Source organism: Podarcis pityusensis (genome assembly GCF_964106645.2).
Source record: "Podarcis pityusensis genome assembly, chromosome: 6".
Lineage (NCBI taxonomy): Eukaryota > Metazoa > Chordata > Lepidosauria > Squamata > Lacertidae > Podarcis > Podarcis pityusensis.
Window position 1 is genome coordinate 18,142,845 of NC_138030.1, and position 26,660 is coordinate 18,169,504.

The following is a 26,660-nucleotide window of genomic DNA, read 5'->3' on the forward strand; positions in this document are numbered from 1 at the left end:
ACTGCTGTTTCGGGCAGCGCGGGGCCCTGAACCACCGCGTCACTCCCAGGAGAGACGCGTGGCTTGGGCACGCAGCAGGCCAGGCCCCACAGTAAGTGCTGACCCCTGCGGTGTGCTATTTTGTCACCCCCCTCAAGCATGACACCCAGGGCAGCCCGCACCCCTGCACCCCCCTTCCTACGCCCCTGAGTATGGTTTAGAATCCAATAGAGGGTTCTGTTATTGAACTAGTCTGGCTGTTTATGTTAAAGGTAAAGGTAAATGGACCCCTGACCATTAGGTCCAATCGTGGCCGACTCTGGGGTTGCGGCATTCATCTCGCTTTATTGGCTGAGGGAGCCAGCGTACAGCTTCCGGGTCATGTGGCCAGCATGACTAAGCCGCTTTTGGCAAACCAGAGCAGTGCACAGAAACGCTGTGCTAGGTTGGCGGGAGCAGGGACTGAGCAACGGGAGCTCACCCGTCTCGGGGATTCAAACCACCAACCTTCTGATCGGCAAGTCCTAGGCTCTGTGGTTTAACCCACAGCGCCACCCGCATCCCTTCGGTTTATGTTAGCCAGATTTAATATGTTTCCCTCAATGATAGTAAGAGGAAGATATTTAGCTCTCCCAGAAGCAGAGCGTCTCTGCAAATGTAGTAAACGGGAACCTGATACTTTGGAGCATATTTTCTTTTCTTGTGATTTTGGCATTTATGCCAGAAGACAATTATTAGAGGCCTTACAACTCAACAGGCTCAATTCTATGCCACCAACGGTTCAGGACCTGCTCTCGGACAGAAATGATCAAATTACTTTAATAGTGGCTGAATTTTTGAGTGCTGTCCATGTAGAAAGACTGGGCCATTATAAAGAGATTTAGTGGTTCTTAATTGATTGGTGATGTGGTAGTGTTATATTGTATTATTTATGCAAATTGATTTTCTCTGGAGTTAAAGATCTGACTGGGACAAACCTTGTTATGCTGAATTCGTATTTTGCACAATTTGTATATGATGTTTGTTTGATAATGTGTGGTTTGCTATGCCCAATAAAGGATTGAGTTTTTAACTAGTCTGACAAGGAACATTCTTTGTTATTCACAAACGTGCCTAGAGAGCTGGTGTAGTGATTAGCTTATCAAACCGAGGAAAACTGTAGTCAAAATCCCTTTCTGTAGGGCCCCAGCTCTCTATGAAATCCACACACAAAGGCCTTCCTTTCTCCACAAACTGAAGTTAAATAAGTACTGTGCGTTCTGCAACATTTGTCCCCACAATATCTGAGAGCCAATTTTCCTATTAAGCCTTTCTGTGTCTCCCTTTCATCTGATTAAGTGCATTAGTCAGAAACAGATAGGATATTTGCCATTAACTTAATACGTATTTGTCACCCTAAATGATGTGTTTAGAATAAGGCTGCAGTGAAATTACACACCATTATAGATGACACCATATCAGAAATATTCTATACACAGATTAAAATGCACAAAGAGCCTTTCTCTGCAGCTATAAAAGCTGCGGTTCCTCCCAGGCTTAAAGTGGAAAGGGTAAACTAGCTTTGTCCATTTTGTAAGACGAGAGCGCAAGAAGCCCCCTGCTGGATCAGGGGATCTTGCTCTCCCTTACCCTCCAAATTTCTATTTTCCAGGGACAGTCCTGGAATTTCTGAAGCCATCCCAGTTTCTGATTTGATCCCAGAATGTCCCGGTGTTCCTTTTTTCCTCACCTCCACATCTCGGAGAACAATTAAAAGTGGTATACTGAAAATACCGGTAAAATCCTTGCACCAAATGAAGGATATGGTGAAGCTGGCATACAAAGCCCTTCCTAGAATTTTGAAGGAAAATGTCACCCACCCACTTTAAATTCATTGCTGTTGAGAAAATTTACTGTTCCCAACCCTAATCCTGCGGAAAGCCATCTAATTCAATTTTAATTTGATGATGACTTGTTTTTAGGAGGTAATTTAATTATTGTTTGATTTTATACCAATGTTATATATTTGATGTTAGCCGCCCTGAGTCCCGGCCGGAGAGGGTGGGATACAAATAAAAGTTGTTTATTATTATCATTATCATCATTATCATTATTATTGCAATGCTTCAGCAGCCTGCCATTTTTAAGGAAACGTGTGGAGTGTTTATTTCTTTATTGTAAACAGAGTTTTACACAGTCTACTGAGAAGTAAGTCCCACTGTATTCAATAGAGCTGACTCCCAGGTAACTGGGTAAAGACTGTGCAGCCTTACACTGCAATCCTAAGCTTTCTTCCTTAGAACTGAGTCCCAATGAGTTCAATAAGATAGTATGTTTCTGATCATTCTCACAGTTTCCATTACTGCTGCTGCTACTACTACTAAATTATTATTATTATTATTATTATTATTATTATTATTATTATTACCTACCTTTTTCCCTGACGGAGACTCAAGGCAGCTTACAGCTAAAATTTTATTTCATTCCATTTATCTGTTGAATAAATATACAATCCCTTCTCTCATACATTTTTTCTTTACAATAATCCTGTGAGGTCGTGAGGTTCACTCAATGTGACAGAGGGAATTTCTGGAAGGCAATGGATCTTTGGCAAGTAAACCAAGAAATCGTGGTTGTCCTGGCGTTTTCATAAAAAACATCTCAACAATTTCAGGATGTCTCCTGGTTTTTGCTTTTTGAAATACCTTAGAGCAGCTTCCAAGAGGACCCTTGTGCCTTCACAGAGTCCAACACACTGATGGCTGTCCGCCCTCATGGACCCTTCAGGCCCATTGAATTTCTGCAGCCACAACATAGCTGGCATCCACCATTTTGTTTCCCCCACAATGCCCCAGATGTTGTGTCAGTCCATGGCACTGCGGGAAAAGAACAAAAATGGCACCCTACCCCCCCCAACCAACACCTCTGGGACATTGTGGAAAAACAAAATGGCAGATGCAAGAAGGCTGTTACTCAGCAGAATTGTCATTCCTTACAGCTAAAAAGAAAAAATGGAGAACGGCTGCATATACATCCTACACATTTAAAGCAGTTTACAGCAGAGCTGTAATTCCCAGAACCCTTATGATCTATTATGATCCCAGAACCCTTATAATCTATTTTCTTGAAAAAGCTCAATGACTACAAAAATACGTCAACAACTTTTTTACTTCTAGAAATATGGCAACCCTGAATTTGCAGTACCAAAAATCTAGCCCCATCCCTTGAAACTTAGGGGACCCCCCCACATAGGGGGAGAGGCAATGAGAGTAATGCGCAAATGGACCCTCAAACCTGCCCTGAATCTATTGATTTGCTTTTACCCATATACTGTACCGGTATTTATGCCCCTGTCCTGATACAAGTTCATGTTCTACATATTCTTCCCCATAAAGGACTGAATAGCATTTTCCAGGGAGGGGAGCAGAAACCTCTGCAGTGGTTGAACTGCAGAAAATAGGCAAGCTTGTTGCCCGTGATAAGCAGAAAACAGGCATAGATAATTACGAGGGTGGGGGGATGGGGGACGAGGAGAGACATCAAGGCAGATACTTATTTTTAGATAAAGACTTGGAGAAGATTTATGGTACAATTACTATGAAATACCATTATCAGATTCTTGTGTCTGCTTAATAAAGTCCTTATTTTAGAATAATGCTTCCTAAACTTAATTTGTAAGGGCAGGAGTCATTAACCAGATAGCTAGACTGCATTTCATGGTAATTTTGCCCTATGCAAAGACATATGTGCAGAATAATCACATTATGTATGTCTCGCATCTTGGTGTATTATAAGAACGATAAGAAGCACAGACACTGTTTGAACTTCACGTTGTCTCCCCCGGTTCATTGTTACAAATATCCGCCCCACGCTAAATGAATTCATTATCTTCCTTATTCATGACCCTCAAATTTAGATTAAAGTCAGTCTAATTGCATGCCTTACCCATTCCTTAAGACCGTGCAGGCCAGCTGCTCTCAGATCCTTCCTAAACTTGATGCTCTTGCCAGTTGGGAAACTATAGACCAACTAATTTTGGACAGCTCCCTGCCCCTTTACCAATTAATTAATTACTTAATTAATTAATGCCCAAAAAAAGAGGGGTTGGGGGTGGGAAAGCTGCATACTCCTCCCTGGTTTGCGCTCCAGATTTAATTTCCTTTTCTTTAATTTATGTTACTTTGTTTTTTTATTTCTGAAATAATACACAAACAGACAGAATTTTGTCTTTCAGGAGCAGGCAACTTTAGCAACAAGTGCACAAGTGACATTTGAAGTTAGAGTTGTACGCCGGGGGGGCTGTTTGAGGGCCAGTGTGGTGTAGTGGTTAAGAGCGGTAGATTCGTAATCTGGTGAATCGGGTTCGCTTCCCCGCTCCTCCACATGCAGCTGCTGGGTGACCTTGGGCTAGTCGCACTTCTCTGAAGTCTCTCAGCCCCACTCACCTCACAGAGTGTTTGTTGTGGGGGAGGAAGGGGAAGGAGAATGTTAGCCGCTTTGAGACTCCTTTGGATAGTGATAAAGCGGGATATCAAATCCAAACTCTTCTTCTTCTTTTTCTCCTATTCAGAACTTTTGGCTAGGGGGTTTTTTGAGCAGGAATTTTCCTGATGATATCAGATCTGTGGAACTGAGGAGCAAGGCCCTTTCAGCAGCGGCCCCCGGGGCCTTGGAATAAACTCCCAAAGAAGGAAAAGAATACGCCTCTCATTTATTTCTTCTTGAGGGAAAAGCTGAAGACCATTTGCTAATTCAGGCTCAGAGAGTGCAAACCTATGCACCAATATTCAGAAGTAAGTGCCATTTACCGTTCAGTGGAGTTTACTCCCAGATAAATGGCGACAGGACTGCAGCGTTGGGAGAACTAAAATGAGGCTGCAGCAGAACCGAATGATTTTATGACTTGCTTTTATCTTTACTTTGCATTCCACTTATTTGCTTGATCATGCTGGCATTTGCGGCGCCTGTCAGGAGCTGCTTCAAGCAGAGAGGCAGAATATGAATATCTTAAGCAAATGAACAAATAAGTTTTGCAAGAGCTTAGTGTTGTGGTCTGTAGAGTTTAACTCATGCAGATTTCTCACGGCAAGCTCATGCAGCCTCCTGTTTCGCCTCCTCCCCGTTTGGATTCACACGCTCCTTTCCTGGCCCTTCTCTAAATAGTGTTAATGGTGGTGCAACGTTATGTCTGTGGTTAATGGCAGGGATAGGGGATAAATTCAATTTGATTGGCATTTAAAGGCAAACTTACCTACTTCACAAGGTACGAACCAAAGTTATCCAGGTGAACAAAAGTGCATATACCTATAAATGCATATCATACTGAAAACAACATTCGGAAATGCACTGCACATGGGGAAATTGCTTGCAAAAATGTGTATATTAGGCAAAAGTGCATATAAAAATGTGCATATTTGGAGAAATTCACACTAAAAAGCTGGTCAATTTTTATGAGAACTTTTAAAAAATATATCACAAGCTCATGTGGAAATATGGAGCATTGATCTTAAAGGGTGGAAAATGAGAAACTGAGAGAAACCAAGACTGAGAGCTGCACCCATTCATTGCAGCAGCTGGTTATGCTGATACAGACATAATACTAGAGTTTCATGCAAAGACCAGCTGTGGGGGAACTCTGGCTCTCCAGATGTTGCGGATTCCAACTCCCATCATCCCCATCAAGCATGGTCAATGGCCAAGGATCATGGGAATAGTAGTTCAGAAACATTTGGAAGGCCTAAGTTCCCCCGCACCTGATTTTGACTAAACATTAGGTGGAGCTCTCTGATGATGCAAGCTGTTTTGAAAATGGAACAGGTTGCCTCTGAAGGACTACCTCTCCTTCCTTAGAAGTTTTTAAGCAGGTGCTGGAAGGCCACCAATCAGGGATGCTACAGTAGTAGATTTCCTACATTGGCAAGGGAGTGAAGTAGATGACCTCACACCTCTAGGATTCTAAGGTTCCCTGGACTTCCTACTGATCATATAAACCCAATAGGAGGAGTGTGAAACAGTATGACTCTTAAACAATTAGCCTTCTAAGAAGCTTTGCCAGTCTCAAAACAATGGCAATTTATTTCTTGGTACAGCCTTCTAATGAATAAAAACCAGTATACAGTGGTACCTCAGGTTAAGTACCTAATTCGTTCCGGAGGTCCGTTCTTAACCTGAAACTGTTCCTAACCTGAAGCACCACTTTAGCTAATGGGGCCTCCTGCTGCCGCCGCGCCACCGGAACACGATTTCTGTTCTCATCCTGAAGCAAAGTTCTTAACCTGAAGCACTATTTCTGGGTTAGCAGAGTCTGTAACCTGAAGCGTATGTAACCTGAGGTACCACTGTATTTCAATTTTTAAAAAAATGAAGAGCAACACAACTTGAAAGGCGTAATGGAGCAATCATTCACACTGCCACAGTTAACAAGCAGAGCCGAGATACAAAGGAATGGCAGGGAACTTTCTCATGAACAAAGAGAGAAAGAATCGCATTGTCACACAACCACATTACAGATATGAAAGAGGAAGGGACAAAGGAAAGCAGCGCAAATGTAAGAATCATTCCATAATAAATGGGATGAAAGGAGAAGGGAAAGGTAGGTTGGGTAACACGAAATCTGTAACAGAGCTGGGCTTATGACAAATAGCAACAACTAGGCTTCTAGGCTATGTAGCTCAGTGGGACAGCATCTGCTGTGTACGTAGAAAGTTGCAGGTGCAATCCCCAACACCTCCAGGTAGGGTTGGGAATGTGCCAACTGGACCACCAGGGGAAGTGAAACTGCTCATGGCATGATTTCTCATAAACAGGGATTTTTTTTTTGCCAAAACTCGCCGGAACTCTGTCCGGGCCTCTCTCAGCTGGGTGCCATTGCCATTCTAAGAAAACGAGGGAGGTGTTCATGGGGAGTTCCGGCACCTATGTTTCTAGAAAAATAGCACTGCTTATAAAGATGTGTAATCACTCCAACCTCATCCTATGAGTATTGGCCAGAATCCAATACGAAACCATGCGAACGAATTGTTGGCGCTGTTAATACAGATTGTCAAACTTTTGAGTTGACATTACGGGCAATGGCAAACAGAGAAAGACATGAAGTGAATGGTTGAGAGCAAGAGGTATATATATATATATATATATATATATATATATACACACACACACACACACAGTGGTACCTCAGGTTACATACGCTTCAGGTTACAGACTCCGCTAACCCAGAAATAGTGCTTCAGATTAAGAACTTTGCTTCAGGATGAGAACAGAAATCGTGCTCCGGCGGCACAGCGGCAGCAGGAGGCCCCATTAGCTAAAGTAGTGCTTCAGGTTAAGAACATTTTCAGGTTAAGAACAGACCTCCGGAATGATAAGGCAGAGTGAAGCACCCCCCTCACCCCCCTGCCACCTGCTCCTGCTGCCGCCAGGGTTGTGCGGTGGTGGCAGCTTCTGGCAAGGTCTTGCGAGGTCTCGTGAGATCTCACAGAACTCTCATGAGGTCTCGCAATAATTCTGTGGCATCTTGCGAGATCTCACTGGAAGCCACTGCCATACAACCCTGGCGAGTAAGGCTTTGACGGGGTGTGTGGCACAGCAACCATCTCAGGTAACAAAATGGGCCAGGCCACCCCGGACTACGGTACTAATTATACTTCCAAAGACATTTATCATGTTTCTATGGCAGCAACAGCATTCTTCTGTGCACATTCAGGGGAATTGCTACCTGTAACATACATATGAGAACATCCCACAAGCTCAGTGTGGAGAGCAAGGAACTGGGTTGTTTTTTAATCACACTTTCTCCTGCTTCTCACAGTGCCTCTGAGCATCTGATATTGGCTACTGGCAGAGAAAAGAAACCACTAAGTGGGAGGTTGGTTTCCTTCAGCTATTAGGGCTGTTTCAATGTTCTTAATCAGGAAGAAAGGAAGTGTCATCATGAGTGTCTCAATTTATGCTCAAGTGGCGCATCCTGTGGGTATTTTGTTGCTGTTGCTGGCATCCATCTGTCTTGGGAGACGATGGAGTGTGCCTCCAGGGGTGCATGCCAAACCGCCAAAGAATCACAGCGCCCACTGTGGCTGCTGAGACCGCTAACTCATAACTGTTGCCTTCCATGTTGTTTTTGCTGCGTTAGCAGCACTGAAGTGACTGTTAGTTTCTGTTTTGCCACTGAGCAGCTGCTTGGAGTCACAGGACTCTGTTTACATTCCTGGGATTCCATACTATTGGAAGTCTCACGGGAGAGGAGACGGGATGTGACATTAGTGGTTTCCTGTTTGCTTTGTTCCTTTGTTGTTCAGTTGCTCTCTGCTCTCACAGAGAGAGGATGTATTTTTCTTTGCTCTCTGCGTAGCTTAGAAATAAAGCATAGCATGTAGCCAAGCCTCTCGTCCCTTCCCTGTGCTGGGAACTCTGCTGAATGGATGGAAACGTGCCTTGGAGCCTCATCAAAGGCTCGAGGTCGTTAATTATTCGTCGGAGGCGATTCTGGAGACTCGGCCGGAAAATGGAGCTTTATCAGCTTGGCCAAGTGGAGATTCCGACAGTGACCTCCCCGGGGTGCAAGCCTGGGCAGTGTGTATGGAAGTCCTGGGCTGCCCAGATGAGAAGACCCCCACTTGGCCTCTCTGATGCGGTCCAAAGGAAAGCAATATGTTTGGCACCAGCTTGGCTACAAGAGTTGCCAGAAGGAGGCGTAAAAGTCACCACCCAACTGTTTTAGGGAATTCACTCTGGCTTTGTGTAGGGTTTACTCCTTTGCCTTATCTTCTCCTGAAGGTGTTCCCCAAGGCAATGGGTACCTATGGATATAAAAAATCAGAATCAACTGTGGTCCCAATTAAAGAGCACCTTGAACTATGCATTAGTCAATAGCCCTTCTGGTGGGCGAAGAAGGGGAAATCTTGTTCTCTCAGCCTCCAGCATGGGTCTCAGGCCCCACTGCACACACGTGCACAAACCTAAACCTACAAACCGGCAGCCCTTCTGATTTTATCCGAGTATAATATTTCCAGGTTCAGTGGTGTGACTCTTTGCCAGGTCAAGCACCTTAACCGTACTCAGTTAATTTATTCGCCACATTTTCCACATACTTGTATGCTCAAAGCAGTTCACCCCCCCCCCAAAAAAAATTGCAGTCTAAGTTAGGGATGGGGAAGAAATTTTATTCAGTTCACATCTGAAAGCAAACTTACCTAATTCACACTTCCTGAAACAATATGTGAATTGGATCACCGCCACCCTTCAAACTTCACACTTCTCTGAATTTTGCAATTATATTTAAGTATTTAACTGAAGTCGTTAATATCCCACCTTTTTCTCTAAGGAACTCGTGTTGGTGTACATGGTCCTCCCCCCCCCCATTTATCCTCACAATGACCCTGTGAGGTAAGTTAGTCCGAGAAGCAGTGACTGGCCCCAGGTTACCCAGTGTCAAGTGGGCATTTGAACCCAGCCCCTAGTCTCCACACTAGCTCTCAACACAGACCTCCAGCCAAGTAATGTGTAGAGCTTTCCAAATTTTTCATGTTGGTGACAAGCTTTTTAGACGTGCATCGTATCTCGACACAGAAATTCAGTTTTGCTAGCAAAAGGCAGTCAAACTAACCCCATTCCAGCCCCAGATGGAGCACGGAGAGCATTTGCACAACGCACCTGCACACTGCAGTAGACACATAAATTTGTCATGACACACAGTTTGGAAAGCTTTGGTGTAGAGAAATGCATATAGTAGGACAAAGTGCACATGCAAGTATATGTAAAAGTGCTGACCTTTAAAACCCTAAACGGCCTCGGTCCTCTATACGTGAAGGAGTGTCTCCACCCCCATCGTTCAGCCCAGACACTGAGGGCCTTCTGGTGGTTCCCTCCCTGCAAGAAGCAAAGTTACAGGGAACCAGGCAGAGGTTGCTATCCATTCTGAAGCTATCCATTCTGAAGGAAATCAGCCCTGAGTGCTCATTGGAAGGACAGATCCTGAAGCTGAGGCTCCAATACTTTGGCCACCTCATGAGAAGAGAAGACTCCCTGGAAAAGACCCTGATGTTGGGAAAGATGGAGGGCACAAGGAGAAGGGGAAGACAGAGGACGAGATGGTTGGACAGTGTTCTCGAAGCTACCAGCATGAGTTTGACCAAACTGCGGGAGGTAGTGGAAGACAGGAGTGCCTGGCGTGCTCTGGTCCATGGGGTCATGAAGAGTCGGACACGACTAAACGACTAAACAACAACAACACATCGTTATTAGCTGCGATCATCCTATGAATTGGCTGCAGAGAGTTGAGCACTTGGTGGGACTCAGAGCAGGCAATGATCCCCTGCCCCTGGGAAACATGTAACAATATCCATTGTGAATTACTGAAGGAACAGCAGCAGAAAATCAAATTAGCAGCCAGGTGTAACTCAGAAACCTGCTCTACATTAAGGACAACAACAACAACAGAACTGATATGATTCTTAAACTTTGCTGCATACATCATTCTGGGTTGCTTTTTCTGGGTTGCATTGACTTTTTAACATTCAGACTAGAAAATGGCTTGCCTCTTCAGCATGTGGCACAGGGGCAGCCAAAATGTTGCTGACTACAACACCCACCAGCCCTGACCACTGACCATGCTGCCTGGGGCTGATGGGAGTTGGAGTCCATTGACTTCATGGGCGGGCACCATGTTGGGTACCCCCGTAAGTGAAAACATCCAAGAAACCTTAAGCCCTTCAAATGTTTTCCTTTCCTTTCATTACAGACTTGGAGATGATCTGAAAACACGTCAGGGACCAGCTTCTCCAGTCATCACCCCCCCCCCCCAGCTTGGGTCATAACTGTTTCCCTGCTGAATAACATACTAATCCTGATCCGCCCCCTCCAAAAAGCAATTCCCTGAAACGTATTATGGCTTCGTAAGCTTCCATTCCTGTAAATACTCTTGTTTTGTCTTTATTGGAGACAAAGCCTATTAATATTTTAAATGAATAACCCCTTGCTTTTCATTGAGCCTTCTAGAGATGCTTTTCTCGCGCTTTTACAACAAATGTTTACATCACCTGTACTGCGAAGATACAAATGGCTATGTATTTTATTCATTATTGTGTATTTGCAGCCAGCTCTGTTGCACAGGCTCGAGGCAAAAGCAACATGATTAAAATGCAACAATGAACTATATCCCCATTACAATTCAATTAGTTGCTCAAAACATAGAGTGTTTCAAATCATCAACCTTCCCTTTAAAACCTGCTCTCGGTAAAAAGGGCTTTCAGTGTTTCTGAAAGTTGCTTGAGCTTTCAGGAAGTAAAAAAAGAACATTTGGTTTGCATGCAAACATAAGAGGCTGGTCACTAGGGCGAGGTGGGGCAGAGGGTGGGAAGGAATTTGCAAAATAAGCTAAGGCTGCCTTATTGGGAGAGTTAAAACAGTAACCACTGTGGAGCCATCCAGGCAGCAGCTCTCAACACTCCCATTGCAGTGCCAATGGTCAGAGATGGTAAGACCTGTAGCTCAACAATGCCTGGATAGTATCATATTGGCTACCCATGATTTAAAAGTAGGTGACTGTTCTCCAGCTTTCAATAAGGCAACCCAAGCTGAAACAGTTTGCTGCCTGCTTAGTTTTCCTCTTCCCTCTCCATTCCTTTTTCCTTTTGTGTTGTGTAGTTTAGATTAGAAGGCTGAGAACAGGGACTGTCTTATTCTTATCAATATTTATGTAAGCTGCACTGGGAGCCTTTTTTGCCTTAAGGGGCAGAGGTGAAAATGCTTCAAAATAAATAAATAATTTGCAAGGCCAATTCTGCATCTATCCCACATCTAAAAGTCTTCACCACTGGGCTTTACAGAAGCCACTAAGCTTAGAACAAAACAGTCCTCCCCTTCTGCTTGTGGAATAAAATGGATGCCGAGGATCCACAAAGCTGGAATCGCCCTGTTCCACCTTCAGCGTCGCTGCTGACTGCAGAACGACACTGGTTTTATCTGCAAGGACCAGGGAGCTGGTAAAACAAGCTTTCAGCTTCAGGATTCAAAGGAACAGAAGGTAAGGTAGCCCTCAAGCAACAAACAGTAATGAAAGGGGGATTAAAATTTTCTTCCGGCGCGAAATCTTCAAGGACAGACCAGTTCATTTATTCAGGAAATCCATTGCTAGTTTAATATGCAGTTAATTTACAGAGGTGGTTGGATCTCTGTTCAACATCTTTAGGGCATCTATTTCTCCACCTGAATTTGCTGATGATTGTATGGAACACTGCCCAAACAATATTGCAAAACACTGACAGAAGCACTCTAGCATCAAACGGGCCATATTTCAAAAACAAGTTGCCATGCTTCATGTGTAGCCTTCAGACTGAGAAAAATGTGTCACAAGAGGGTCAGTGCCTATATAAGCTCTTTAGTCCTGCAAAAAAACCAAAACCCTTAACCGGTATGATTTGTAGTAAGGGCTATGGAATGCAAAGCTTGCCAATGGCACCTAGACTGGACAAAAGCTTCCTGAGCCACCAAACCAGTAAAGTAAATATGCACTGTATATTCTCTAGCCAGTGTGGTTTAGTGGTTAGAATGCTGCACCAGGACCCGGGAGACCAGGAATCAAATCCCTGGCATGCCATGAAACTCAATGGGTGGCCTTGGGCCAGTCAGTCTCTTAGCCTAACCTGCCTCACAGGGCTTGTTTTCTCTTGCTCCAGAGGAAATATGCTGTCAGTCAGAGAAGACACAACTGGAACCTACGGACAAATAGCCTGACGCAGTATATGGCTACTTCCTGTACAGTGGTACCTCGGATTACATACGCTTCAGGTTACATATGCTTCAGGTTACAGACTCCACTAACCCAGAAATAGTATCTCAGGTTAAGAACTTTGTTTAAGGATGAGAACAGAAATAGTGCAGCAGCGGCAGCAGGAGGCCCCCATTAGCTAAAGTGGTACCTCAGGTTAAGAACAGTTTCAGGTTAAGAATGGACCTCTGGAACGAATTAAGTATTTAACCCGAGGTACCACTGTATGTTGCATCAACTGTACCTCTGTCAAAGGAACAGGCCTGTCCAATGAGCATGAACAACTTGCTCTATACTTGGGAATCGGAACTAAACCAAAGTTTTCTGGATTCTGGTCCAAGCCCACAGCTGCAGAATCAACATTCAGCACTCATGGATGGCCTTTAAAAAAAAACCTGAATTAATCCCTTCCCCCCCCCCCATTAAAAAATAGTAATAACCCAAAGGTCACGTTCCTCAATATACCGTTAAGTTCTGCCAATTTCCTGGAAAGTAAAAGAAATTTCATGCGGTGTGCCATTTCCAAAGCTCCTGTGCTAGTTTAATTGGAAGATCTCAATTCTGAAACTTGTTTTTGAGCTGCCAGAGAAGCAAATTCTCATTCAGTTTTAATGGTCTCGAATGGGTTTTGTCCGACAGATTTCTCTCCCCCCCCCCAAAGTTAAAATTGTTCTTTTTTTAAAAATATAGCCTTAGGTTGCCTCAACATGTGTCAAAGTAAGATACAAGGGCTTTTAAACAAAATAAAGGGTTATATTATAAATAGGAGCATGGCAAGCAACACATGTGCAAGAAGAAATGCATGAGAAAATAATAATAAATAATAAAATTTTATTTATATCCCACCTTCCCCAGCCAATGCCGGGCTCAGAGCAGCTAACAACAGTAAAAAATAGCACATTTTACATAAAATCACAGTCAATTAATTGAAATGCATTCTAAAATAAATTCATTTAATAATAAAATCCCTCTGTCCAGCAAAGAAGTCAGCCTACAGCGATGCAGCGTCACCTAGTGGCCCAAGTCCACAATGACTGCAAGAGTTTCTGCAGAGTAAATATCTATATTTGCAGACACGGGTGGCGCTGTGGTCTAAACCAGAGTCTAGGGCTTGCCAATCAGAAGGTCAGCAGTTTGAATCCCCGCGACAGGGTGAGCTCCCGTTGCTTGATCCCAGCTCCTGCCCACCTAGCAGTTCGAAAGCACATCAAAGTGCAAGTAGATAAATAGGTACTGCTCGGGCGGGAAGGTAAACGGCGTCTCCGTGCGCTGCTCTGGTACGCCAGAAGCGGCTTAGTCATGCTGGCCACATGACCCAGAAGCTGTCTGTGGACAAACGCCGGCTCCCTTGGCCTATAGAGCGAGATGAGCGCCGCAACCCCATAGTTGTTAGCAACTGGACCTAACGGTCAGGGGTACCTTTACCTTGGACGGAGATTTTATTCAGGAAACGGCGTAAAGAAATCATTTTACTTTTCAGTGCATGGTTCTTGGAAACAAACCCCTCTGTATTAAAAGTGGATCAGCGCTGTGTCTGAGAGGGGCTGTGGGCCAGTGGTAAAAAAACAACAACCCACGCTTTGAATGTATGAAGGTCGCAGGTTCAGTCCCTGCCCAAGTAGACCAGAGAATGACACCTGCCTGGAGAGTCAATGTGTATGTAGACTCTCTAGTTGGGAGGGTCAACTTTTGGTGGGTTGTTGATTTTAACAAGAATATATCCATCAGCTTGTTATCTATCCTCCAGGTAAAAGACACACTTAGAATTTTTAAAAAAATATGAGCCCAGGAATATGTTAGAAGCGCCGCCAAAACGGCCTCCCACACAAAAATCCACTCCCTGCAATCTCCCCACGCCACGCTTCTTTCCTTATTTCAGTGTTGTCACGGGGGGGGGGGGGTGCTGTTAAACAACACGGGAATCCGAAATCCTTGTTGATCTACCGCAAAACACCCTACCAGCAGATCTCGAGCTACCCTCCGCTTTCACCTGATCCTAGGCTAGCTAGACGGACCACGGGATCCTATTCCACGCAGCAGAATCCCACGTATCTGCACAAGGAGAGCAGCCGCAACTTAACTGCATCACGAACACGCTGCGGCGATTTGAGAGGGGTGTGGGGCGCTGTCCTACAGAAATTGCTTTCCGGAGTATGATAGGGCCCGGCTGGGGTGGAAGATGCCGGCAGCCTCGCACACAAAAAAAATCTAGCCTAAAAGGCGTTTGCGAGTGAGGGGATTCGTTCCTAGTCTATACGGCGAGGCGCACACGCGTGCTGCTGCAAAAGTGTCTCCACGACCACGTGTGTGTGTGTTTGCGCGTGTGTCTGCTATGGTTCACTGCAAACTCTTCCTCTTCCCGGTTTATTCCACGGATCCCCCTGCCTTTACGTGCTTACTGGATTGGAGGCGGGTTACAAAAAGATGAATACGTCGTTAAAGGGGAAATTAGCTGCGGAAATATATCGCCGCTGAACGCTATGGAGGCGACCTACGGAACGAGGGACGCACTTTCCCCTTAATTGCATGCGGCAGGAGGAGAGCTGCGCACACGCCGGAGTCGAAGCCCTGCTGCCGGGTCTTCCTTCTTTGCAACGCTTCACTCGACGCGCGTCCCGCGGAAAGAGAATCGAGAGCTTCCTTCGTGGGAGCGGCGCTCCAGCCTGGAAAGGTGGGATTTGCTTCTTCCATGCTCACGTTCCGCGGGGATACAAGTTGCACGCCCACTTGTTGCAGTGTGTCTGTGTGTGTGCGCGCGCGTTCCTGTTGCATGTACAGTACAGACCTGGATGCGAGAAACGTGCGCTGGCTCTCTGCCAAGCAGGAGCACGCGTCCACTGGGATGCGCGTCGGGGCGTGCAGACCTGTTGCAGGCAAGCGCGTCCCGGCGCCCGTTGCGCGCAGGGCGCACTTGGCCGCCGGCTGCCGCCCTCGCCAAAGGGCGGGCGCGGAGGGTCGCGCACGCGTCGGTCTCGTGTGCAGGGTGTGGCCTCCGCCTCTCTTGCGCGGGAGCCATACCCCAGGACGGGCTTCCTTGGGTGCCGGAGCCGCCGTTGCCATGCCCGTGCGCTCTCCTTCCAAAGGGCGCCAGCCGAGGGCGTCCCGTGGGCTCAGCCCCGCCGCCGCCTGCGCTCCGGAGTCTCCGTCCTGGTTAGCGGCGCTGCTGCTCACTCCCGGGCTGTTTCGCCACCTGCTTTGCCCGCCCAAGAGGAGAAGCGGAGCGGCTGTTGCAAGTAAGTGAGCGGATCCCCTCCCTCTCCTCGCTTTCCTCCGACAGGCGATCTTCTAGGCGCGCAGCTCCTCGCCGAACTTCCCGGGCAAGTTTCTCGGGGGGAACTTTCTTCAGTTCCGGGAAGCAAACCAGCGGATCGGATTGGGGAATCCGGTAACCGGATCCGCCGCCGCTACAAGCTCTTGGGTCATTCCGGGCTCCAAGCGCTTAATGCAGGTTTAGAGACCCCTTGACGGCGATTACTCTTTTTTCAAGCCCACCAGCGCGGAGATTTAAGGGAAAGTGCCGGCGTGTTGTTGTCCGTCCCCCCCCCCCTTTGCGCGCCCCACCCTTTCCGTGTTGGAATACGGAGCGAGGGGTTAATCCAGATTTAATGCGCGTGGTCTGCTTTGACTTTCGGCCCCAGAGACACTGAAGAACTACCGGAGCTGGTAGTAGGATGGTGTGGGAATAATGGTGAAATGTTTTGATCGCCCTAAAATTATCCACACATTCCTCTTACATCAGTCACCGTGTCTGGGAACGGTGTTCTCTTTTGGTGAAGATCCGCTTGCTCCGGCTTCTTTTCCACCCCCGTTATCCCATCGGTATGTGGTCTGATTTTAGGCATGATTACTGAGAACCAAAAGCCTCCCTCTCCCCAATAATTCGGTGGGATTCACTTCCAAAGCATGCATGGAGCTGTAGCTTTAATTTTGGATCGCTCCCTTCATTTCCCTCTTTTCCATCTTCCACAGCCCCAAGGCAAGCCTCTCCAAACTGCAGTTATGGAGCCCCACCACTACAGCAGGTTGAATCCAATCTATCACTTGGTGCAGGCTGTCGGGTATGACTTGGGTGCTTTGGAAACATTGACTGCATCTGGTACCATAACTGCATTGGATTCCATGTGCAAAACCCCAAAGCTCTTTTATTTTCACATCCCCAAACAAGACTTCTTTGCTTTGCTGGGGGGGACAGAAGTGCTTTGGAACAACTGAACTTCTGGAGTTGTGCGCCTTTGAAAGCCCAGGTCTATTTCCCCTCAATTGTTTTCCTTGCAATCAATTGAGTGACAGCTATTTGTGTCATTCTTTGTGATAAACGTGGCGTATTGTTGATATGGCATATTATTGACATCAGTTCTCCTGCCTCCGGTATCACACTCTTGTTTCGTGTCGGATGCTTTTTCTCAGTTTGAGCAGTGTGGTGCATTGAAGTTGGGAAGGTGAATGAATTTCATACTGATACTTTATTCTAAGCTAGATTTTCTGTTAAAACCAGCTTTATTAGTTGTCTTCATCACTGATTCATCTCGTTTGTCTGCTCTTTGTGGTGTTTTCTGTTGCTGAAAATCATCGTGTGTTTTAGCATTTCACTGCTCTAGTGCTTGAGGTACATGTTAATAGCTGTTTTGTGGCTTGGTAACAATTTCTGCAGGAGGATGTAGCCTATCTGAAATAAATTTGCAGGGGAAATGGTCACACTCCCATCCTATCAACATCCAGCAACAATAGCTCTGTAGTTGGAATTAATAGCAGAGTGGATTCTCTGTATTTGCAGAACAACCTTATGGGAAAAAGTAATGTTTTTCTGCAAAATGTATTTCTCCTCCTTAATAGAGTCCGTAATAGACTTTCTGCAAAGCCCAAATTTCGACCACTATTGAATACATGTGTTGATTTTCCCCTGGTCTTTAGGTACTGAATTGTCCTGCTCCAGTTAATAGCTGCAGTGAGATAGTTAAGCATAATATTTATTTTCAGATATTGTAAAAACTTGGATATGCTGATGGACTCATTTTGTTATGCCTTTCAGGTCTGCCTTGTAGTGAGCAGCAAAAGTTTAAGGTGACCTTGTCAGTGTGCATGTCTTAAATCTGCCAAATCAGAATTTGTGAGGTTGCCTTGAGATGGGAAATGAGCTCTTTGTGGTGAGGTTTAAGGTATGTTTCAACTATTGAAGAACAATCTCTTGAACCCTAAACTTCCTTTGAGCTTTACTGAGCGTAGCGTACATAAATAAAGCGGTGGTATACAGTGGTACCTCGGGTTAAGAACTTAATTCGTTCTGGAGGTCCGTTCTTAGCCTGAAACTGTTCTTAACCTGAAGCACCACTTTACCTAATGGGGCCTCCCGCTGCTGCCATGCTGCCGGAGCACAATTTCTGTTCTCATCCTGAAGCAAAGTTCTTAACCCGAGGTACTATTTCTGGGTTAGCAGAGTCTGTAACCTGAAGCGTATGTAGCCCGAGGTACCACTGAATTAGAAGAGCCCCTTTGGATCACACCCAGCCCAGCATCAACATAATACAAACATAGAAAGCTGCCTTCTATTGAGACAGATAAGTGGTCCTTCTACCTCAGTGCTGTCTACACTGACTGGCAGCAGCCCACCCAGGATTTTAGACAATTGTCTTTTCTAGCCCTAGCTGGAGATTCCAGGGATTGAACCTTTGACTTTCTGCATGAAAAGTAGTTACTCTATTACTCAGCTACAGCCATGCTTCTGTTGCTTTCCAGCAGCTGTTATTCAGAAGTAGGAATGGAAGGTCTGGCAAGTTTGAGATTTTTCCAATCCTAAATTTGTGATTTACTCTTTTTTTTAAATCATTACGAAATTCTTCAGCAATTTAGGGTGAAATTCTCCTAATGAACACATCTTTGTATGCAGTTTTGACTAATTTTCACATTTCTGCAAACAATTTCTCATAATATTATGCATTTTTGTTCGCTGTTTCCATGGCTAAGCACATTTTCACCTAATATTTGTGCTTACTTGGTTGCAGAACTGCATCTCAAAATTCAGATAAGTGTGAATTTTGAAAGAGGCCTGTGTTTTGGTCCTTGTTTCAAAAAGTGTGAATTTGGTAAATTCAGCCTTTAATGCGAGCCGAATCAAATCCCTCCCCCATCCCTACTCAGAAGCATGCTTTCTCTGAAACCTGGAGGTTACATACAGGTATCATCAATTGATTTTTCTTCCCGAAGGAAAAGTCTTTCAATGAGACCTTCAGAGTGCTTAAACAGCAGATAGCTTTAGTTTCTTGTAGCAATGCCTTTTTTTGGCAAAGCCCATTCATTATATTGATGCTTAACACTGCACCAGGAGATGCTTTGCTAGGGTGGTGGGTGGAAATAATAAAACGGTAGCTAAGACCGTTCCAGACGTCTGTTCAGACTTTTATGACTTGCTGCAGAACCCGTTTTCATCCATGGAGTGAATCGAAAATTGCTTGCACCATGGAATAGTAACAATCCCTTTTTTGCAAGTTCGGTGATTACATCAGAGATGCACTGCAGAAATCCAAATGCTGCAGAGGGAATTTGGAGGGGTGTGTGCAGATGATCAAGAGTGGAATGTTAACACTGAAGTTGCTGCTTCTGTTTCTTGCTGTGGAAAGGGCAAACGTCTCTGGTCTATTTAGCCTGGCATTGTCTTGGATTCTTGAAGATAAGAGGACTGATCACACAGCTTTCTAAATTTGATAGCGGGGGGGGGGGGGATCCTTCATCCTGCTGAGTCTGATTAGTTGCTTAGGAGATGTGCCTATGCATGTTTACAGAGAAATCTGTGTTCAGTGCTGCTTATTCCCAAGTAGGCGCACATAGGATTGTATATGCGTCTCCCAATTCAGCCGCTCTTAATATGGTCTCTCTATGCATCCCGTTTGTTCCCATGTGAACACGCACAGAAGCAGCACTGCAACACTGTGGACTATGGAAGCTATTCAGAAAACTTTTTCTCAATTAAACAAATAATAATTTTTATTATTTATACCCCACCCATCTGGCTGAGTTGACCCAGCAATTCTGGGCGGCTTCCAGCATATATAAAAGCATAATAAAACACCAAACACTTAAAAACTTCCCAATACAGGGCTGCCTGTTCAGATGTCTTCTAACAGCTGTTTATTTATCTCCTTGACATCTGATGGGAGGGTGTTCCACAGGGTGGGTGCCACCACCGAGAAGGCCCTCTGCCTGATTCCCCGTAACTTCACTTTTTGCAGTGCTTGGTTCTGTATTCGCTCAGAGATTGAATTGACAGCAGCACAGCCCTTCATGCAAAGGACCAGGGTGTTAAAGGCGGTTTAGTCTCCACATCCAGAGATCAGTAAGAGAGAACAGAACCCTTTGTAGAAAGATGCTGTCACACCGCTGGTAGGTGCTATAGCAGGTGAAACCATCTAAACATCTTGAAAACACAGGAGGCCCACACAAACCTGCAATATACCTTGCCCTGCGGTAGCCAACAAGATGATGTTGGACTCCAACTCCCATCATCCCCAGCAAGTATGGGTAATTGGTATGATGGGAGTTGTAGTCCACAACACATCAGCTACCCACTGTAAGCGACTCTCCCAGCACACAGGTTGCGTGGTCCAGTCCTGCCATCTTTCTTGGCTGCCGCCCAGTGGCTGCCTCTGGTAACGGCAGGTTCCACTTTCTTACAACCATTGGCCCCAGGTGGCTGTGCTTTCATCCCTTCCTGCATCCATTGCCATTTTATCGGTACCTCCTATTTTCCCGCATCAAACCATTAATATGCCCTGATCGCAAATAGCCTCTTTGTAGGCTTCACGCTTCTTTCCGTGCACACACCACTTTGTTGTCTCTCTCATCCCTTCCATTGGCTGTACAGTGGTACCTCGGGTTACAGACGCTTCAGGTTACAGATGCTTCAGGTTACAGACTCCGCTAACCCAGAAATAGTACCTCGGGTTAAGAACTTTGCTTCAGGATGAGAACACAAATCGTGCTCCGGCGGCACAGCGGGAGGCCCCATTAGCTAAAGTGGTGCTTCAGGTTAAGAACAGTTTCAGGTTAAGATCGGACCTCCAGAACGAATTAAGTTCTTAACCCGAGGTACCACTGTGTAAACAATACGCAGTGCATGGGGAATGTCACACAAACCGAGACCCTGAAATGTCTGTTTATTTTTCCGTTGCAGAAATTTTGTAGCGGGAGCAGCAAAGGGATGTGAAGCCACCTGGTGACCAAGATGACTCTCTTACCAGGAGAAAATTCGGACTATGACTACAGCGCCCTGAGCTGTGCTTCGGATGCCTCCTTCAACCACCCTTTCTTTGCTGAGACAGAAACGCTCAAGGGAGTCTTTTACCAAAGGGCCAAACTCATCCACCCCTCGGAAGAACTATACGGAAGCATTCGCCCGGAAGACCGGAAGCATCACATCATCATCAATGTGGGTGGCTTCAAGTACTTGCTCCCATGGACCACTCTGGATGAGTTCCCCATGACCCGCTTGGGGCAGCTGAAGTTCTGCAACAACTTTGACGACATCCTCAACATCTGCGACGATTACGACGTGACCTGCAACGAGTTCTTTTTCGACCGTAACCCCGGGGCGTTTAGGACCATCTTGACTTTCCTCCGGGCAGGGAAGCTCCGGCTCCTGAGAGAGATGTGCACGCTTTCGTTTCAGGAGGAGCTGCTGTACTGGGGCATCGAGGAAGACAACCTGGAGTGGTGCTGCAAAAGACGGTACCTGCAGAAAATGGAGGAGATTGCGGAAATGAACGAAGCGGAGGATGAGTTCGCGGACGGCGAAAACCAGTGCGAAGCTGTGGCGGAGACAAAAGCCGGGCGTTGCATGAAAAGGTTGCAAGACATGGTGGAGAGGCCTCAGTCTGGGATTCCGGGGAAGGTCTTTGCCTGTTTATCGGTGCTGTTTGTGACTATCACTGCCGTCAACCTTTCCATCAGCACCATGCCTGGCTTAAGAGAGGAAGAGGAGAGAGTAAGTTGATTTTAAGATGCGTAGGGAGCTGTCTTCAGGCATGTGGGGAGAAGCCATCTAAATGGAAAGAAAGTTGGTGTGACGGTTTTGCAGGCCATCAGTGCATCGCAGAAACCAAGTATATGTGGACATGCAAAGCTGGTTTTTTTAAAAATGGGTGGAATAACAAACTTGGAGATTCATATGCAAAGCTGCTCCATGATCACTGCCAAACAACCAGGGCCCGTTCCTACTTCCATTAGGGTAGGGGTGGGCAGCCTCTACTTCTGCCTCACTTCCTGCCTTGACGAAAACCAGAGGGAACATTGCACTATTGCCACAAGAGCCAGTAGGAAGGGAGACAGGTACATGCTTGACTGAACCACAGTGCATACACCTAGGGCGGGGACCCTCTAGGGCAGGAATAGGCAAACTTGGCCCTCCAGCTGTTTTGGGACTACAACTCCCATCATCCCTAGCTAACAGGACCAGTGGTCAGGGATGATGGGAATTGTAGTCTCAAAACATCTGGATGGCCAGGTTTGCCTATGCCTGCTCTAGGGGAGCGACCCTCTAGGGCTAGATGTGGATGGCAGGGGGTGGGGGAGAAATGTGCATTAGGGTATCTTTAAGATCTGCCCTTTGGTTCTTGCTTTAGCACTGAATTGAAAGGGGCCACGACTGATTCTGCTCTAAGACCCTGTTGCCTGGAGTCCTGTGTCCTGTTCTGGGTACCGTACTTTGGGGAAGGCTAGACAAAATGGTTCAAACGAGGGCAGGAATGGTGGTCAGGGATATGGAAAACAAGTCCCGTGAAGAAAGTTGAAGGAATTGAGTAAGTTTAGACTGGAGAAGAGAAGACTGAAGGGGGGGGGTGTGATGGTACTGCCTGTAGGGCTGTGACATTAGGGATGCTCACATACTGCATTCAGCAAGGGTACATACAGCCTGTGCATGCAAATATCTGTGCTATGCAAATCAACAAGTGTACTCTCACACAAACACTTGTGCATATGGCAAGAGCTTGTACCCGTGTTCAGTGTAGCACGTGAATAAACATATCGAAGAGGAGAAAGACTTTACTGCCTCGGTGGTGAGTTCTTCTATACTGGAGGTCTTCAAGTGTCTGTTGCAGGACATTCTCTGCTTCCCACTGGCTTTAGGGAGGGAAGAGTTAACCCTCCCTGCAGAGAAAGAGAAGGGGCAGCAGAGAGAAAGGGGCAGCTCCACCTGCTTCTGCTTCCAACCCCCGTCTGTCTTAGTATGCGGCCCTAAACATTAAAAAAAGAGGATTTCCTATCCTTGATCATAGAACTATAGAATTAGAAGGGACCACAGGAGTCATTTGGTCCAAACAGGAATCTTTGGCCCAATGTGGGGATCAAACCCACAACCCTGAGATTAAGAGTCTCGTGCTCTGCCACATGAGCTATGCCAGCTGTACAACTTCAAAGTGTGGTTAACACAGCAACATGAACAGGCACCTGGGGATCAGGGGGCCAGTCACATCTGGCTATGCAGACAGCTAGTCATCAGCAATATAAGCACAAGGCTACTGTCACCGCCCCAGAATCACTCAAGCATCGAAGAAAGTGAGGGCATGATCACACTGGGCTTAGCAAATGTCCAGAGCCCAGATTTATTAAAAGGGTGTAGCTGGCCATGTCTAAGTTTAGCATGGTTTATATAAAAAGGCAGTTTATAATATAAATCTATAAACTTTTTTTTTTTTTAAATGTAAACTCTGAGGAAACTTGGATAACCTGTCCTGGCAAATCATGTGGAAAATTTGACAAGAGCTGGTAGCTGCTGCCCCACATAGCTGCATGTTCTAAAGCAAAATTTTAAGCCTAGTGAACAGCGCAGGGACATCTGATGCTAAACAGGCACCATGGGGTTGATTATGTCCTTGGAAGGAAAAACCAGGTAAGAGTAGAATGTAGGTGATTTTGAAGCACCTTAAAACAGCCAGAACACTGCATTTCAACCCATTTTTAGTATAAGTTGCAGATCAGCTAGGAGCGCTCTGTTGTATTGTTGAGAGTTTTTCATTTTGAAAGTCTTTATACCCAGAAAGGTGGCCTTAAAATATTTTAAAATTAAAAATGAATACATAAATAATACAGTCATACCTCAGGTTACAGATGCTTCAGGTTGCGTTTTTTCGGGTTACGGACCGCCGAAACCCAGAAGTACCAGAATGGGTTACTTCCAGGTTTTGGCGGTCGCACATATGCAGAAGTGCTAAATCGCGCTTTGCACATGTGCAGAAGCGCCGAATCGCAGCGTGCGCAGACGCGCCACTGTGGGTTGCAGACGTCCATCCCACACGGATCACGAGCGTCCACTGTAAAGTGAAGATGCAGCACATAGACACACTCGCATAGGTGGCTTTTTAAAAGCATTGGGCAAACTTCTCTGTTCTTAGCAAAACCTTTCTGCCAGCCGTTTCGTTGCTCACACAGTCCCCTTCTCTCCCACTCCAGGGCGAATGTTCTCAGATGTGCTACAATATTTTTGTAGTGGAATCCGTCTGCGTGGGGTGGTTTTCCTTGGAGTTCCTCTTGAGGCTCATCCAGGCGCCCAGCAAGTTTGTGTTCCTGAGGAACCCCTTGACCCTGATCGATATCGTCGCCATCCTCCCCTACTACATCACCTTACTGCTGGACAGCACTTCGCTGGGCAGCAACAAGAAGCCGACCTCCGGCAACATCTACCTGGACAAGGTGGGCCTGGTCCTCCGCATCCTGCGTGCCTTGAGGATTCTGTACGTCATGCGGCTGGCCAGGCACTCGCTGGGCCTGCAGACTCTGGGGCTGACGGCCCGCAGGTGCACCCGCGAGTTCGGGCTCTTGCTGCTGTTCCTCTGCGTGGCCATCGCGCTTTTCGCGCCCCTCTTGTACGTGATCGAGAACGAGATGGCGGACTCTCAGGAGTTCACCAGCATCCCTGCCAGCTACTGGTGGGCCGTGATCACCATGACGACGGTGGGATACGGTGACATGGTACCCAGGAGCATCCCAGGCCAGGTGGTGGCCCTGAGCAGCATCCTCAGCGGCATCCTGCTCATGGCCTTTCCCGTCACGTCCATCTTCCACACGTTCTCGCGCTCCTACATCGAGCTGAAGCAAGAGCAGGAGAGGATCATGTACAGGAGGGCGCAGTTCTTAATGAAAACAAAGTCCCAGTTAAGCAACGCATCACAGGGGAGCGGCATGTTTCCGAGCCTCTCTTCAGAGACCAGGAATGACGGCTGAAACGGAAGTTTCCACGTCTGCCCTGTTGCCGAGCAAACAGCAAACTCTCTCTCTCTCTTTAATCTCGGCATTTGCTTCTGGAGGCTTTGGGGAGAGATGGCATTGTACAAATAAACACGCAAAGGGCTTTTAGCCATTATGACCGTGGGGACTTGGTTCATCATTATGTTGTATTAGCATTGCTATTAGGGGGTGGGGGATAAGATTGTTGCTTTCCAGTAGGTTGCACAATTTGGGATCATGAAATGGAGATTTGTTTATTTTTTAAAGGAAGAGTAACATGCATCGTTAACCAAAAGGAGAACAGTGTAAAATTACATACTGGGCACAGCTGTTGCCATTTGTAATGTAAAGAGGCAGGCCGTTTTCCAAGAGAGAACTGACTGTGAATGTCAACATTTTGATCTTTCGGTTAATTGACCTTTTGTTGTTTATTTTTACCAAACCTTGTGAACTATAACATCTCGCAGATCCAGATTTAATCCTTGGATGTATAACCCCGTTGTTTGTACTGGAGTTAGGAAGTTTGTGGGTCACATTTGAAGCAGGCTTAGGAATGTTTTATTTTCTTGCAACTCTCCCCCCCCCCCACTTGCTGACCTCCCAAGCTTCAAACACTGGACCCACCAAGCAGTTTTGGCTTATATTCTGAAGATAAGCAATAGCAGCGTTTTTCAGCTATAATTTAAATTGCAGCAGCGAGCTGCTTATTTCTAAGGCTACTTCTCAATCAGGGCATTTCAACCTACAGTTCTCATTGGCCAAAGCAAGCATGGCCAGTGGGGGAGAGGGATGATGGGAGTTGTAGTCCTACAACCTCTGGAGGACTACCAGTTCTCCATCCTACCTTCAATGAAGCACCCACTTACTGCTGAGTCAAGTAGCATTTCCTGATAGGCGGTCAGGCACAGCCCCAGTGTCACTGGATGTGATTTCTCTTTTCTGTGAGATGGCTCATTATGTAAAGTGTCTCATACCCAGTTCCATCGTGTATCAGATACCAACAGGAACTCACAGCTTGCTTTTAGCACCATTTCCCTTCAGACTGGTTAGGCGTAGAAAGGAGACTTGGAAGGGGGGAAGTAGCTTTATAACTCCCCTCCTGAATTCTCGTGTGCATCATCCTCTGAACATTTATGAGAAAACATACGGCAGTCATCCTCTTGTCTCCAGGATACTGATTGTGCTAGATTGACCTGATACAGCTGTCCTTCTGTTCCACACCCTCTAATGTTAGTAACACAAAGCTAGATAACAGGAAATCCAAACAGAATGTGCACCCAAATGCCACACCAGTCATTGTCTCACGGTTGTTTTCTTTTGCGCAGGATAGAAGGAAATAAAACTCGCTATGTCTTAATCCACCTCCGTTGCCAAAATTGCTAGTGTGATAGCTGCAACAACTTCTGGACATGGGGCTCCTTTCAAGGAGGAAAGGAAAATACCGGAAGCAATTGCTGGAAAAGTAGAAAAGAGGATATTATATGGATGAGTCATTGGAAACTTAGTAAGTCTCCCATGAGTGAAACCTAAAAGGCTTAAAGCCTTTTGTTAATTGCCTTGTCCTCCCCCCCCCCCCACACCAATCAACCAAGGGTCTGATACAAATTGGGTTTCTTTTTCAAGAATCTGGGCATTTTTGCCTGCCTGGATACACCACATGCTTGGCAAACCCGTTGCGTGACTTGGCCACAGTCACAAAATAATGGCTGTGTTTCCGCTGAGG

The 26,660-nt window shown here is 46.1% G+C and overlaps 1 protein-coding gene across 3 annotated transcripts; it reads left to right on the top strand.

Annotated features, from left to right (window-relative positions):
• The first annotated feature begins 14,632 nt into the window (after window positions 1-14,632).
• KCNG1 (potassium voltage-gated channel modifier subfamily G member 1) lies at window positions 14,633-26,294 on the top strand. Of its 3 annotated transcripts, none has more exons than XM_081011319.1 (3): window positions 14,633-15,395; window positions 20,889-21,698; window positions 24,164-26,294. In XM_081011319.1, the coding sequence occupies exons 2-3, from the start codon at window positions 20,940-20,942 to the stop codon at window positions 24,932-24,934; spliced, it is 1,530 nt and encodes a 509-aa protein (XP_080867445.1). In that variant the 5' UTR covers window positions 14,633-15,395; window positions 20,889-20,939; the 3' UTR covers window positions 24,935-26,294. The 3 variants fall into 3 exon arrangements, with proteins under 3 accessions (XP_080867445.1, XP_080867446.1, XP_080867447.1); XM_081011320.1 differs by lacking the exon at window positions 14,633-15,395 and adding an exon at window positions 15,503-15,957; XM_081011321.1 differs by lacking the exon at window positions 14,633-15,395 and adding an exon at window positions 17,754-17,880.
• The last annotated feature ends 366 nt before the right edge of the window (window positions 26,295-26,660 follow it).